Source organism: Podarcis pityusensis, assembly GCF_964106645.2.
Source record: "Podarcis pityusensis genome assembly, chromosome: 3".
Classification (NCBI taxonomy): domain Eukaryota; kingdom Metazoa; phylum Chordata; class Lepidosauria; order Squamata; family Lacertidae; genus Podarcis; species Podarcis pityusensis.
In genome coordinates this window covers 99,083,090-99,098,247 of record NC_138026.1, presented here as the reverse complement: position 1 = coordinate 99,098,247, position 15,158 = coordinate 99,083,090, and the positions used below count along the sequence as shown (strand labels likewise).

Sequence of the window (15,158 nt, the reverse complement as noted above, 5' to 3'; positions counted from 1 at the left end):
CCCTTACAATCCAAAAGGATGCAGTTGGTCCAGTGAGAGCAAGTCCCACACCCTCTATAACCCAGCACAATTGCCTGGGTCAATACTGCTTTTAGCAGCATAATATTGCTGCTTAACCTTGGTGTGGTTTTGTAATTATGCTTGGCATAATCCAGAGCAATAAAAAAAAAAGGTCCTTGGTGCAAATTTGATTGAATAGTAGTGGAAATAGTGAGATACTGTAAATATAACTACCCCAGTCTCTGAAATTCAGAAATTCAGAAGTATATGCTGTAGGTTCGTTCACCATACATGGATGAAGGGATTTACTTTACATACAGTGAAAAAACTTTCTTACACAATTTCTTGAAATATTGTTGAATCTCTGGCTGCTAAAGACTTAATGAATAAACCTGACTGGTGGGACTGAGGATCACATTTTGTAGTAATTATATAGTATAATATTGTTGCATGCCACCCCAGTCTCCAAGCTGTGCAATATTCCAGGGGTTCTGGGCACTTTCCCAGGGTTTATGTTTCCTTTTGGAAATGAGGCACAGTGGAGACTGTGGTGTCTTTATGATATATGGTTCATTTACACATACAGCGGTACCTTGGTTTGCATACGTTTTGGATTACAAACATGTCAAATCCGTAAGTGCGTGTCCCAGTTTGCAACCTTTTTTTTGGATTACAACTCATCTTTTTGGATTACGAACAAATTTTGGAGGCCCCATTGGCGAAAGCACGCCTTGGGTTACAACCTGTTTTGGTTTACAAACGGACCTCTGGCACAGATTATGGTTGTAAACCAAGGTACCACAGTATATACAACCCGAGCCTACAATGTAGGGGTTCCCAGCATTAATACCCCAAAAGGATCTTGTTTCTCCCATAGCCGCAGCCTTAGATTCAAATAGAAATCAAACATGGCACTCAAATGTATCTCTGCCTATCTCTCCAGCTTGCTGCTTTATTTCTAGATCACATCACTGCCCTCTCAACTCTCTTCCAAACTCTGGCTTGTCTCTTGAGTGAGGGCCCCCCACCCATTTGCTATCTCACACCAAGCTCTTTAATCACCTCATCAGACATCTAACTTGGCTTGGTTAGTTTTTAACACTTGGTGGATCCAGGGATTAGAAGGTTCTGGCACATATCTCAACACCACAAACTCCTAGCAATATAGTCTTGCATAGGTATTACAGGTATCCACAAATCTGCTTGCCACACAGCAGCCCAAAGGCTCGTTTTCCATTGCAATTTTTAAACAGGTAAGAAATAGCAGGAGTCCCTTCCCATCAGCATAAGAAAGACTGCTGCTGTTTCTTATCTTACCCATATGCTGCCAAAATGTGAGATGACCCTTCATCTCAAGAAATGGGAAGTGACTGGTGACAGGCACTAGTAAGCCTGGCTAGTAAGCCAAGCCAACATTTTTGGACACTTAAGTATTGTAAATGTACAGATGGCTTTTGATTGGGTTACTTGCTCTGGGGAACAACTCATTTTCATTAGCTTGAAATTTCATTCTGTCCAGTAAAGTACTCTGTATAACTTCAAAGCTTACATACTTAAGTACCAAGGTAAATTGCTCCAATATGAGTTATAATTATAATTTGGATATTTTGAATCTACTGTTGTCTATAGAGGATAGAATAAGAAACTAATAACCCCCATTTGATACTGTAAGTAAGTTTGAAGGTCTTTCAAATAATTAAAAATACCATTGGATGATTATTAAGCCGGCCTAAGATAAGTTTATGAATACTGAAATATATTGTATCGTTTCCCCACTTAACTCTCTTTCTATGGACAGGTGGTGAAAGACCCTGTGGCGTACATGAACTAATTTGCATTAGAAAAGGTAAGCAACTTCTTTGAATACTTTTAATTATGTAAACATTTTTTTAAATAGGGGAACAGCCTAGAAGAGTTAAGGAAAGAGCAATCCAGACCTTTATGTTCAGCTCTCCTCAGCTCAGCTGGTCTCCCACTGGCTGCTGAATGTCCCCACCAGTGGGGGCAGCACACAGCCCTGGAATGGGGCATTCCAAGGTTGTGAAGAGGCTGATGTTGAGCTGGCCCAAGATCTGCTGCCTCACAACTGTTGTATGTCAGCATTGGAGCTAGCCGTTGTGCTAGCTGGTAGGTGGCATAGCAATCAGGTCTGAATTGGGCCCAATTGTCCTGTCTCCTACTCTGCTGTTACTGCCATGAGTGTTAGGACTATGGATGCAGTGGTTGTTCCTTTACTCTGCAATCAGATTTCCAGGAAGTTGCTTCAAATTCAATCTAGTTGTGCTTAAGAATCATTTCTATATTTTTGCATGTAGTAAAGCCTATTTCAGGCCAACTATTCTCCTGCTGTCTTCATGTGAGAAATGCTTGCTACAGAGCAATTTGTATAGCCACTGTAGTGTAGTGGACAGAATCTTAAATTTGGCCTGGGAAGACCTTGGTTCAAATCTCCTTCAGCGTGAAGTGCTGCTGGCAAAAATTTGGGTGAAAGATGACTGGTGGGCCATTTCAAAAGAATTGAAAGGCAAGACCTGGTCCAGAGATGGACAGTTTGTCACACCTCTCTTTAAGGAAGGACATAATACAAATGTGATAGAATAATAAAATAATTGATTTACGAATTGTAGGGTCATCTAGTCCAACCCCCTGCAATGCAGGAATCTCAATGAATAAATGGAACCTTAATTAAACTCTTTTAAGCATGCCAAAGCACTAAAGTTGTCCAGTGGAAATTATTTTATTCTTTTCTTCTTCTTGCATGGCAAACTCCCATTCAGCATCACAATCTGCATTTGAAATTTTCAGTTTCAAAAGAGGCTTGCAATGCAGCATGGAAAATTGCTGTTCCAGAAACACAAGTCAAAAGTTTATTTTACTGCATAGCCATAGTTGTATGGTTATTTGGATCCAGGCTATAGGCTATATGTGTCAAATCTTAATTGTACTGAAAGTTATTTATTTTACTTATATAATTCATTTATAGACTGCTTACTGTCAGTAGATCTCAAAGTGGTTTACATTTAAAAAGTCCAAGTACATATGTATTCAGTAAGTCCATTCTCCTTTCAAGTTTAAATTAAAGTACTTGGAAAATATAACCTATTCAAAATACATGATTGATTTTGGTGTAATACATTTTGCAGCTAACAATTTGAATATAAGTCTGGCATATCAATAAGAGCAGCATAGTAACATCCCTTAAATGCCTGAATAAATACAGGTTTATCTCAGCACCAAAGTGCTATGTCAGAGTAGTATCAGACAAACATGGAATCATCACAAAACTTTGCAAAGAGGAATTTATTAGGAGTGAACCCTTCCTTATATACCTTGGCTGCTAATTAATTTACACCATGATACTATTTGTGGGTAAGGGACGCGGGTGGTGCTGTGGGTAAAACCTCAGCGCCTAGGACTTGCCGATCACATGGTCGGCGGTTCGAATCCCCGCGGCGGGGTAAGCTCCCGTCGTTCGGTCCCAGCTCCTGCCCACCTAGCAGTTCGAAAGCACCCTTAAGTGCAAGTAGATAAATAGGTACCGCTTTATAGAGGGAAGGTAAACGGCGTTTCCGTGTGCTGCTCTGGTGCCGGTTCGCCAGAGCAGCTTCGTCACGCTGGCCATGTGACCCGGAAGTGTCTGCGGACAGCGCTGGCTCCCGGCCTCTAGAGTGAGATGAGCGCACAACCCTAGAGTCTGTCAAGACTGGCCCGTACGGGCAGGGGTACCTTTACCTTACTATTTGTGGGCCACAAGCATTCAGATGGCATCTTATGCCTATCTCATGTTCAGGCCTTTTAGTTTTCTGTTTTTCTTAGCAACAGAATTGTGCTTATGGGGGCTGTTTTGCAAAATGTTTTGTAGAGATAACCCAATGCTCCACTGCACTGGAAACATTGTTCCTTTTGTTGGTCTATCACCACCTCTGACACTTGAAAGGGGTAAATGTTATGTAGTGTAGTTTCACCCTGGGCCAACAGGGGGATACTGTATATAGTTTTCACTCAGGTCTGTAGATAGTTTTCACTCAGGTCCGCGCCAGTTATTTTTGGCGGGAACTCTGGGCTGTTGTGGTTACAATGTTGATAGCCGGCTGCCTATAAATACAGGCCGGCTGAGCTGTTCGCAGTCAGTTCTATTCCAGCTTGCCATAATAAAGAGCTACTTGAAGAAATCGCTGTGCCGGCTGCTATGTCAACCCACGACCTAACACTGGCGACGAAGGTGGGATCGATGGACATCAGAGCACAGCCAGATGCGGCCAGCCTCTGAACTGAGCTGAATCACTGAGCTGAATCACAGAGCGAAATCACTGAGCGAAATCACTGGGCAGAACCAATTCAGAGCTGACTGTTCTGGCTAGAGCACTGTGTTCCATCCATCGCCCTTCACGCCGGCATCGGAATCATGGCTTCACTTGTGCCTCTACCGCCGTTTGCGCCAGCCTCTGAATCATGGGACTCCTACCTCGCTCGGTTCGACTGCTACCTCCAAGCCAACGAGCTGACAACAGTATCACAGGATCGGAAGCGGGGCCTATTCCTCAGCCTCTGTGGGCCTGAGGTGTTTGAGACGGCCCGAGCGTTGGTTGCGCCTGAAGCAGTCCAGGCAACACCATGGGACACGATCCAAGAGAAGCTCCGCAACCACTACGCACCAAAGCCGTCCAAGATTGCTGCCCGCCATGCGTTCTACCACCGGAACCAGGCAGAGGGGGAGTCAATCAACAACTACACCACCGCCCTGCGACAGGCTGCAATGCACTGTGAGTTCCGAGACTTAGACGATGCCCTGATGGATCGAATCGTCTGCGGGGTCCGGGACATCCATCTGCAACGGCGCCTCCTAGCCAAGCCAGACCTCACGCTACAGAAAGCCATTGAGGAGGCTGTGGCCTCAGAAGCTGCTGAACGCTCCGCCCAGGAGATCCGCAAGTCCAGCAGCCCGCGTCTTGCTAGGGAGCCAGTTCCGGTGCATCATGAAGAGGCCAGCAGTGAGGAGGCATCCTCCAGTGAAGACGATGGCGTGCACCAGACAAAGCGGGAGCGCAGGAAGTTCCAACTGAAGTCCAAGGGCCAACCGGAATGTGCTGGCTGCGGAGGCAACCATTCCCGTGCCCAGTGTCGATTCAGAGACGCCATCTGTAGGAAGTGTTCCAGAAGGGGCCACATCGCTAAGGTCTGCCGATCGGCTCCGTCTGACACCCCCCCTTCATCGACTCGCAAGTCCAAGTCTTCACTCCAGTCTGCCAAGGAAAGTTGTTTCGCTCTCACCAACTGCCACTGCCCGTCTGGAACCACGATTGGCCAAACCGACTCGCCTACGCGACGCAAGCTGAACGTCACGGTGCTCATTGAAGGAGCTCCATGTGACATGGAGATCGACACCGGGTCTGCCCTGTCCATCGTGTCATGGAGCACCATCAAAAGACTGGTACCCAGAGTGTCCAAAAGGCAACTCGACTCTCACCGCGTACACCTGAGAGACTACCAGGGAAACGACATTCCCGTGGTAGGCGTTGGCCGGTTCCGGATCGCCTTCAAGGATTTTTCGGGCCTGCTCCGGTTGGTGGTGGTCGAAGGTCAGCGGCCAAGCCTCCTAGGGCTAGACTGGTTTGATGCCCTCGGCCTGGAAGTCACCGGCATCAACTGCATCTCTAACGCAGAGACTGAGGGTCTGGTCAAAGACTTTGCCGAGGTTTTTGACGGCACCTTGGGCCAATATACAGGTACGCCCATCTCCTTTAGCCTTGATCCACAAGTCGCCCCCATCAAGCTAAAGCCACGCCGGGTTCCCTTTGCTCTCAAGGCTAAGGTGGACGAACAACTGGACAAACTGATCGCCCAAGGAGTTTTGGAGCCGGTTGACCACGCAAAGTGGGAAACCCCCATCGTCACGCCTGTCAAGCCAGATGGGTCGGTGAGAATCTGCGCTGACTACAAGTGCACGATCAACAAGGCACTTCAGCAGCACGCTTATCCGGTTCCTGTTGTCCAACACCTGCTGCATTCCCTGGGTGAGGGTAAGGTCTTCGCTAAGCTGGACCTTGCCCAAGCCTATCAACAACTGCCAGTCGATGATGCCACTGCTGAAGCCCAGGCGATCGTCACCCACCGGGGGGCATTCCGTTGCCGCCGGTTGCAGTTCGGGGTGAGTGTGGCTCCTGGCATCTTCCAAAGCCTTATGGAGCGTCTCCTGCAAGGGCTTCCAGGCGTGGTACCATATTTTGATGACGTCTTGGTGTCTGCAGACTCACACCAGCAGCTGTTCGAGCGCCTCCGTGCCGTGCTGACCAGGTTCCAGGAGGCCGGGCTCAAGGTAAAGAGGGAGAAGTGCCAGATCGCCGTTCCACAGGTAGAGTTCCTGGGCTATCTTATCGATGCCTCCGGTCTTCATCCAACCACATCCAAGATCCGCGCTATCCAGCAGGCCCCCACTCCAAAGAACAAAACGGAGTTGCAGGCATTCCTGGGGCTGCTGAACTTTTATAACATATTCCTGCCCCACAAAGCCACAGTGGCTGAGCCTCTTCACCGACTCCTTAGCACTAAGACGCCTTGGGCCTGGGGTCATCGGGAGACGGCGGCCTTCAACGCGGTCAAGGCTCTCCTTTCTTCAGACAGTGTGCTGGTACAGTACAGTGAATCCAGGCCGCTGGTCCTTGCCTGCGACGCCTCACCTTTTGGCATCGGTGCTGTCCTTAGTCACCGTTTTCCAGATGGAAGAGAAGCACCGCTCGCCTACTTTTCCAGGACACTATCTCCGACGGAACGGAATTACAGCCAGCTCGACAAGGAGGCATTGGCACTTGTGGCTGGAGTGAAGAGGTTCCATGAATACCTCTATGGCAGGACTTTTGACCTCATCACTGACCACAAGCCACTCCTGGGCCTCCTCGCCGGTGATCGTCCAACTCCACCGGTCCTCTCACCACGCATGCTGCGATGGACTGTTTTCCTGGCTGCCTACCACTACCGGCTCATCCATCGCCCGGGGAAATCGATGGGCCATGCCGACGCCCTCAGCCGTTGCCCTCTTCCAGCATTTGTGGAGGACCCGGCTCCAGCTTCATTGCTCCTTCTGATTGAGGATCTTCCGGCAGCGCCTGTATCGGCTGCCACTGTGGCCTCCGCATCTGCCCAGGATCGCACCATCAGCCGGGTGCTCAACTGGGTGTGGAGGGGGTGGCCACAAGGGCCCTTTGCATCGGAGTTCCAGCCCTTCGCAACCAGACAACATGAACTCTCAGCTCATCGCGGCTGTCTGCTGTGGGGAGACCGCGTCGTGATTCCCCAGGGACTCCGTCAGCGCGTCCTGGAGACTCTGCACGTTGGCCACCCGGGAATTGTCAAAATGAAGGCGTTGGCTCGGTGTTACGTCTGGTGGCCTAATATGGACGATGCCATCACTGCCTGGGTGTCCGCCTGTCAAGCGTGCCAGGAGTCGAGGCCTGCACCACCGGCAGCTAAGGGACACACCTGGGAGACGCCAAAGACACCCTGGTCGAGGGTGCACATCGATCTGGCTGGCCCCTTTCACGGCCGGACCTTTATGGTAGTGGTGGACGCCTATTCCAAATGGCTGGAGGTCGCCCTGATGCCCTCCACCACTACCGAAGCTGTCATCCGGGTGCTGCGGGGCCTGTTTGCAACGCATGGGTGTCCTGATGTCCTTGTCTCTGACAACGGACCGCAGTTCACGTCAGGCACGTTTGAGCGGTATCTTTTGGGACTGGGCATCCGCCATGCCCTAACGGCACCCTTTCATCCATCCAGCAACGGGCAAGCGGAAAGAATGGTGCGCTCGACAAAAGAGGCACTGGCGCGCCTGGACCGGGGAGACTGGCATGAGCGGGTCGCCGAATACTTGTTCGTGCAACACATCACCCCTCATGCGGCCACAGGGAGGAGTCCTGCTGAACTGCTTATGGGCCGCCGCCTCAGGTCACCGCTCGACCGGCTGCACCCAGACTTTGCCGTGGCTGAACCCCCAGGCTGTGCCAACGCACCACGGTCATTTGTCCCAGGAAACCAGGTCTTTGCCCGGAACTATGTGGGGGACATCCCTTGGGTGCCGGCCACAGTAGTGGGAGTCACTGGACCTCGCTCGTACCAGGTGGCACTCGAAGACGGACGCTTGTGGCGACGGCACATAGACCAGCTTAGGCGCAGGGTTGGGGACTTGGACACTACCGAGGTGCCCCCAACTGCGCTTGCGGCTCCAGAAGAGACACGTACAGATGGCGAGGCCCCACCTACACCTCCCTCGCAAACTGCCAGCGTGGAGCCGAACCAAGCCGTTTCAGAACAGACTCAGACCACTCCACTTGCGGAGGCTCCACTCACAGCAGCGGATCCAGGGGAGTTGGTTCCAACGCCACCTAGGGTCGCACCACAGCCTCAGCGAGAACTGTGTGGCCCTCCGGACTTGGCTACCAGCCCCCGGCGGTCTGGCAGAGTTTCCAAGCGCCCAACTCATTTAAAGGACTATGTTGTTGGACAGGTATCACTGTTGGTCTAAGTATGGGAAATGTAACCGATATGCTTTTGTGCCTAATTGAACCATTACGCGTAGTGCTGTATATAAGGAAACCATTACGATTGTAACTAACGCCTTATCTCGGTGGGGAGGGGTGTTATGTAGTGTAGTTTCACCCTGGGCCAACAGGGGGATACTGTATATAGTTTTCACTCAGGTCTGTAGATAGTTTTCACTCAGGTCCGCGCCAGTTATTTTTGGCGGGAACTCTGGGCTGTTGTGGTTACAATGTTGATAGCCGGCTGCCTATAAATACAGGCCGGCTGAGCTGTTCGCAGTCAGTTCTATTCCAGCTTGCCATAATAAAGAGCTACTTGAAGAAATCGCTGTGCCGGCTGCTATGTCAACCCACGACCTAACAGTAAAGCTAATCTGCAAAGAGGCCTAAATTCCAATAACCTGTAGGATATAGAGAGAGTTTTGAAACTATTCCAGACACTCCTGCCCCTGTTTAAATAATTAAGACTGAATGGATGTGAGGAAACATATTTTTATCATTGTTGTAAGTTGCCTTGAGCATTGAGAATAGGAAGTAAAATGGTTAAATAAATATTTTAAGCATTAGCAAAATAACTTTGTCATCACCAGTTTGTTTTTTAGAAGGTATGAAACTAGATACGTTTTTTTCCTTTAGTCTGTTATTATCGTAATGCTTGTGTTTTGAAAGCCATTTACTAGCTCTTTAATAAATCAAGATTATATAACCCAATGAAACTAGATAGGTACTTGGCTATGGTAGATTGAATTTCCATTGGTAACAATCAACTGAAATATTGTCTGGTGATTTCCAGCTTAAAAATGTTGCATAGTGTAGCTTTGTCCACTCATTTCCATATGACATATTGTTTATTAGACAACTCTTAAAGAAGTAGTAGTAATAGTAGTAGAAGTAGTAGTAGTAGTAGTAATAATAATAATAATAATAATAATAATAATATTTCTATCCTGCCTATCTGACTGAGTTGCCCCAACCACTCTGGACAGATTCCAACATAGAATAAAAACACAACAGAACCAATTTTGTTATGTATTAATAGCAAAAATGCCATATCCTCCAAAGTATCTTAACAAATGAAAGTAGGGTCACACTTCTAACCTTTCATGTCTGTCATGTCCCTGTTTAAATGCCCTTAAAGCAAGCAAGCAAGCAAGCAAGCAAGCAAGCAAGCAAGCAAACAAACAAACCCCAAAACACAGTTGTAACCTTATGGCATGAACTGGGAATTGCTCTACCCACTTGAACATTTTGGTTACCCCCTTTTTAATCTCTCCCCGCCCGCCCCTAGTTCTACATAACTTTTTGAGATGGCATGCCCAGAACAATACAGTGGTACCTTGGTTCTCAAACTTAATCCATTCCAGAAGTCCGTTCCAAAACCAAAGTGTTCCAAAACCAAGGTGCACTTTCCCATAGAAAGTAATGCAGAACGGATTCACCTGTTCCAGACTTTTAAAAACAACCCCTGAAACAGCAATTTAACATGAATTTTACTATCTAATGAGACTATTGGTCCATAAAATGAAAGCAATGTAAGGTAAAGGTAAAGGGACCCCTGACCATTAGGTACTGTCTCAGACGACTCCGGGGTTGTGGTGCTCATTTCACTTTATTGGCCGAGGGAGCCGGCATACAGCTTCCAGGTTATGTAGCCAGCATGACTAAGCCGCTTCTGGCAAACCAGAGCAGCACACGGTATCAATGTGCTGTACTATAAAATAAATAAGACAGTATTGTAGATTATAAAAATTAAAATTATTTTTTCTCCTTACCTGCACTGATGATAGTCATTGTTTGGATGGGGGACTTTTATCCATTTCCACAGTCACACAATCAACCAATAAGTAGCTGAATTGGGTTCCACACAGTCACAAAAACAAATTAACCAAATAAGCCTCAAAAACGCAAAATAAATAGCAAAAACAAAAGCTCCAAACGTAATCTGCTCCGGAAGTCCGTTTGACTTCCAAAATGTTTGAAAACCAAGGCACAGCTTCTGATTGGTGCAGACGCCCTGGAAACAATAGCCAACAGCTGCATCAGACGTTTTGCTTCCGAAAAACATTAGAAAACTGGAACACTTACTTCTGGGTTTTCGGCGTTTGGGAACCAAGGCATTTGAGAAGCAAGGTACCACTGTACACAGTACTGTACTTCAAAGCATGGGCACACCATATATTTGTATTTTAATTATGTGATGATGGAAGTTTTATTTTAATAATAGCTATCATGGGATTTACTTTTTTCACAGCTGCAGCATCCTGGTCAATTGTTTTCATTGAGCTATCCACCACAACCTCGAGTTATTTGTTGGTCAGTCAGTGCCAGCTCAGACTCCAAAGTTGCCTTGTAAAGTTAGGATTTTTTTTTACCATGAAATGTATCACTTTGCTGTTACTTACACTGAACCACACTTTATGTTACTTATTTAACAAGTCCCCCCCCCCCCCGTTTAAACAACAAAAACCTCTTTTGTTTTTAGGTTTTACATAAAGCAATACAAAAATTCATTAAAACACCAATAAAAACAGTAGGCAAAGTAAAATGTATCAAAATATAAGTAAAAGTCTGTAGTTTTACAACAAATAGATGTAATAAAATTATATGTCTAGTAGGTTTACCAAAGCAAAAAAGTTTTTAGCAGTTACCAGAAACTACAGTGAGGTTTTCATCATTAGATGGCACTTGTCAAAGTGCCAGCTTTGCAGATTGAAGCATTTGAGTGGGTAAGATCATTTCGCCTTTTTATTGCCCATTCAGCCAGCTAGGAGAGCTCTTTTTGGAGTTTTTTTTGCTTTTTTTACCATTCTGAATAATTTGGTGTCATCAGCAAACTACCATCTTATTGCTTATGCCTAGCTCCAGATAATTAATGAATAATTTAAAAAGTTCTTGTTCCAATACAGTTCCTTACCTCCCTCATTGTGAAAACCATCCATTTGTGCTCTGACCTCTTATCCACTGGCTTCTAAGTTTACTTTGGTGAAGGAATTAGTCAAACACTTTTTGAAAGCAGAAGGATAAAATGTTCTTGTTGTCACTGTCAAGGAACTCTGAACAGAATAGTGAGGCAGACTTATTTCTGCAGAAAGCACATGAGGTTATTCCAGCAAAACTTGTTCTTCTCAGCACTTGGTAATTTTATCTTTAACAATATTTTCAGTGTATTTAGAATATACTTTAAACTAACAAGTGTGTAATTTTTTGGCGCCCCCACATCCTTTTAAAAAAAGTTATACTGGGCGCTTTCCAGTTCTCAAGTATGGAGACTGATTTTATTTCAAGATCAGCAATTTCACATTTGTGTTTTTAAGGAACTCGTGGATGGGATACCATTAGAATCTGCTAATTTTTTAAGTTGTCAAGGCTTTGAAAACTAGCAATACAATTTTAAATTACCTTCCAATCTAAAGGCACTAAATGTAAGGAATGTAGGACAGATACGATCTGATCACAGTTGCTTAGAGCAGTAAGTAACTATGCTATTCCGTTATGAACAATTTAGTGACAAAGCAGCATTACTGGAGGCCCATATAGGAGGAAATAGCAGAAACTGAGCTTTGTGACCACCAGGGACCATTGGGGCAAAACCACCACAGGACAAATAAAATCACAATTAGCACATCAATCTCAAACTTAGTATTCAAATTTGGAAGATGATGACGACCCACTTCCTTGATCTGAACTTGTCAATGCAAAAGAAATTGAGGACATTAATATTGTGCCCTTCAGACCCTCATATTGCACCCTTCATACATTCCCCACCAGTCTTCCCAGCAGGCCATATTCAGGATTTCTCCAGGTCAGAGAAAAAAGTACTATGATTCAAAGGGGTAAGAGATACATTATGGTTACCTATGGCACTCTTAAGTGTCTGCTACTGAATCACATGGGTGTAGAACAGCACATAGAGGAATACATTTAAATCTCTTTGGAACAACACGTAATTGTTCTTCATTAGTGATTCAATCTCATCTTGTGGATATAAATTTTGTAGGTATATTTTATTCAAGTTGGCTCATCTTGAAGAGGCAGTTCATGTTCAGTCATTTCTGATGGGATGCAGCTGTAAGGTCCCGTGTAATCATAATGGCTAGCTGTCCTTGATCTAAACTCTTCAGCAGATCAGCCATGCCCATAGAAAGTTTGAGGTTACAGAATTAAAAAATTTGGGGATAGTAGGTCAGTGCACCTAGAATACGGCTCGGAGGCACCTATAATTAAGGGGCTAAAAGAGGTCAGTTTTGTGTACTAGTTATTGCCATGACTATGTGCTAGTTAGGGCTGGAATAGCTACTGTTCCTTCTGAGGTGGTGATTCAGAAGTGGGAGAAAATTTGGTAAGGCTCATGCAGTGACCGCTCTCCATGTGTGTCCTTCTTGTACCTGTGGAAGAGCTAAATATACATGCCACCTCTGGCAAATTATTGTGGATCTACTTGGGTCTTAGCTGGGAGTAAGTCCCACAGAACTCGATGACATCATAACTGAAGTAACATATATGAGTGCATAATGCCCTTCCTCCCAATAAGACCACTAAGTTCAGGGTCTAAAATTACCTAGCTGCACCACTGGCACAGTTCCATCCTGAAATAGACCATTCCTTAAATTGGGGCTTACGCCCTCTCTGTGTTCCCTTCCTCTCCCCCTTCTCCAAGCCTAAAAAGCCTTACTTTATAGTTTGTGTACATCAAATGAATTTTATATGGACTAGAGAAAATGATTATAACCACAATCCTGTAACTCTCACCAGTAAGCAAATACCAAGGAAATCAGTGGGTTTACTAAGAACTGAGTAGACATGTAGAGAATTGTGCTCCGTGAAGGCAGTCTTGATTACGGTGAACACTTAGCCGGCGTAAGCCTCACTGAATACAATAAAACTTACTTTGAGGTAAAAATGCATAAGATTGTGCTGTAAATTCAGACTTCCACTTGTTTTGTGTTTATTTAACAGTAACCTTATTAATTTTTAAAAAATAATATTAACTCCTAATTTATTTTCATTGAATTATATTTTTAGTTTTTATCCCATCACTATATCATATACTTTATAATACATATTTCAAAATGTATATTAAGGTTTTGTGAAAGTCTTAATTGCTTGATGGACTCAAATTTTATATTACAAAAAGGGCTAATTTTTGTCTAAATCTTTGTTAAACTTACCGACTTTGAAGCAAAAAAGTAATTCAATTTCTTCCCCTCCCCCTTTTCATCTAGTTTATAGACCATCTGCTGGGTGTAGTTAGAGCACATGAAAGTGCGAAGGATGGTAGAGAACGAGACAAGCAGCTTTGACATAGGTAACATGTCTCAAAAGAAAAAAAGCAAAGTAATCAACATTTCCCATTGAATTTGTGGTTCAGATATATTAAAAGAGTAAAGATGACTAGGATTTCTTAGTTTTAAACTATGAATAAAATCTTTTCTGTGAAACCAAAATTATATAGTGTAAATTAAGTTAGATACTGACTGTATCGGAATATTGCAGTAAACCTGCTGTTTCCCTAGCACAAATAGGAGCAACAAACCACAGTCCTTGGATTAGAGTTATGTCTGAACTAGCAACTGTGGTTTGATTTGCTTCACATGAATTACAATCTAAAATCAAAATTTGTTTTTGGCTTTCTGAACATGACTTGTTGAAGAAAAACAAACCACCATCTTTGGGTTGGATGTAATGCTAAGCCAGGGATAATGGTTTATTGCTTTTGTTTGTACTAGAGCAGGATCAGATTTGGAATGATCTGTGTCTTATGTGCAAAGAGGACCAATGTGTGTATAACTATAATATAAAAATTCTGTTTTTGGAAATATAATGAATAATTACAATATTTAGTGCTTCAGCAAAATTTGAGGGTAATGTTTTTGAAAGCATTGAACTTCACAGAGCTCAATATAATATAAAAAGTTCAACAGTGGAAAAAAAGCTTGCTCCTTTCTTGAAGGTTAAGGAGTATGTCAGAGACACTTTAGTACAGTAGTACCTTGGTTGTTGAACTTAATCCGTTCCGGGAGTCCTTTTGGCTCCCGAAACGGTTTGAAAACCAAGGTGCAGCTTCCGATTGGCTGCAGGAGCTTTCTGCACCCAATTGGAAGCTACGGAAACTGCGTTGGATGTTCAGCTTCCAAAAAACGTTTGCAAACTGGAACACTCACTTCCGGGTTTGCGGTATTCGGGAGCTGATATGTTCGACAACTAAGCCATTTGACAACCAAGGTACCATTGTAACAGCATTTCAACTTGGAGAATCCCTTTAAGCCTGTCATAATTTGTGGTGTGGCTTGTTTGCTTCCATTTTGCGGCTATTTTCATAAAACCTGTAATTTGTCCTGCTAATGTGGTATGGGAATTGCTTCGTTGGGTTACATTGAATACAAGTAACATTTGTTTACAGGAGTCTTCTGAAATCAGTGGATAATGTGGTTACTTCTCACACTAGCACTAGTATTGTGGTGTTGATGTAGGTGTAATCATATAATCAAACTGTCCCATGTGGTTCCTAGAAATAGACACTACTGGTGTGGGATGTGAGTCATCTATGCAGAACCTCTCTCACATTTCAGTGGTTGGTTACATATAAATTGGCCCTGAGTTATGAATGAGGCTGAATGTAATCTA

At 44.7% G+C, this 15,158-nt stretch overlaps 1 protein-coding gene across 7 annotated transcripts in view; it reads left to right on the top strand.

Moving 5' to 3' along the window:
- SYT14 (synaptotagmin 14) overlaps positions 1-15,158 on the top strand; it is a gene marked incomplete at its 5' end in the record, with an annotated part of 92,724 nt that overhangs the window by 3,733 nt on the left and 73,833 nt on the right. For 4 of the 7 annotated variants that reach the window (XM_081000520.1, XM_081000518.1, XM_081000517.1 and 1 more), the window contains one exon: positions 1,799-1,846. In XM_081000520.1, coding sequence (XP_080856646.1) covers positions 1,799-1,846 — 48 coding nt within the window. Of the gene's footprint in view, positions 1-1,798; positions 1,847-13,756; positions 13,840-15,158 lie in introns of all 7 variants that reach the window. The other 3 variants (XR_013984663.1, XM_081000515.1, XM_081000519.1) reach the window with 1 other exon arrangement.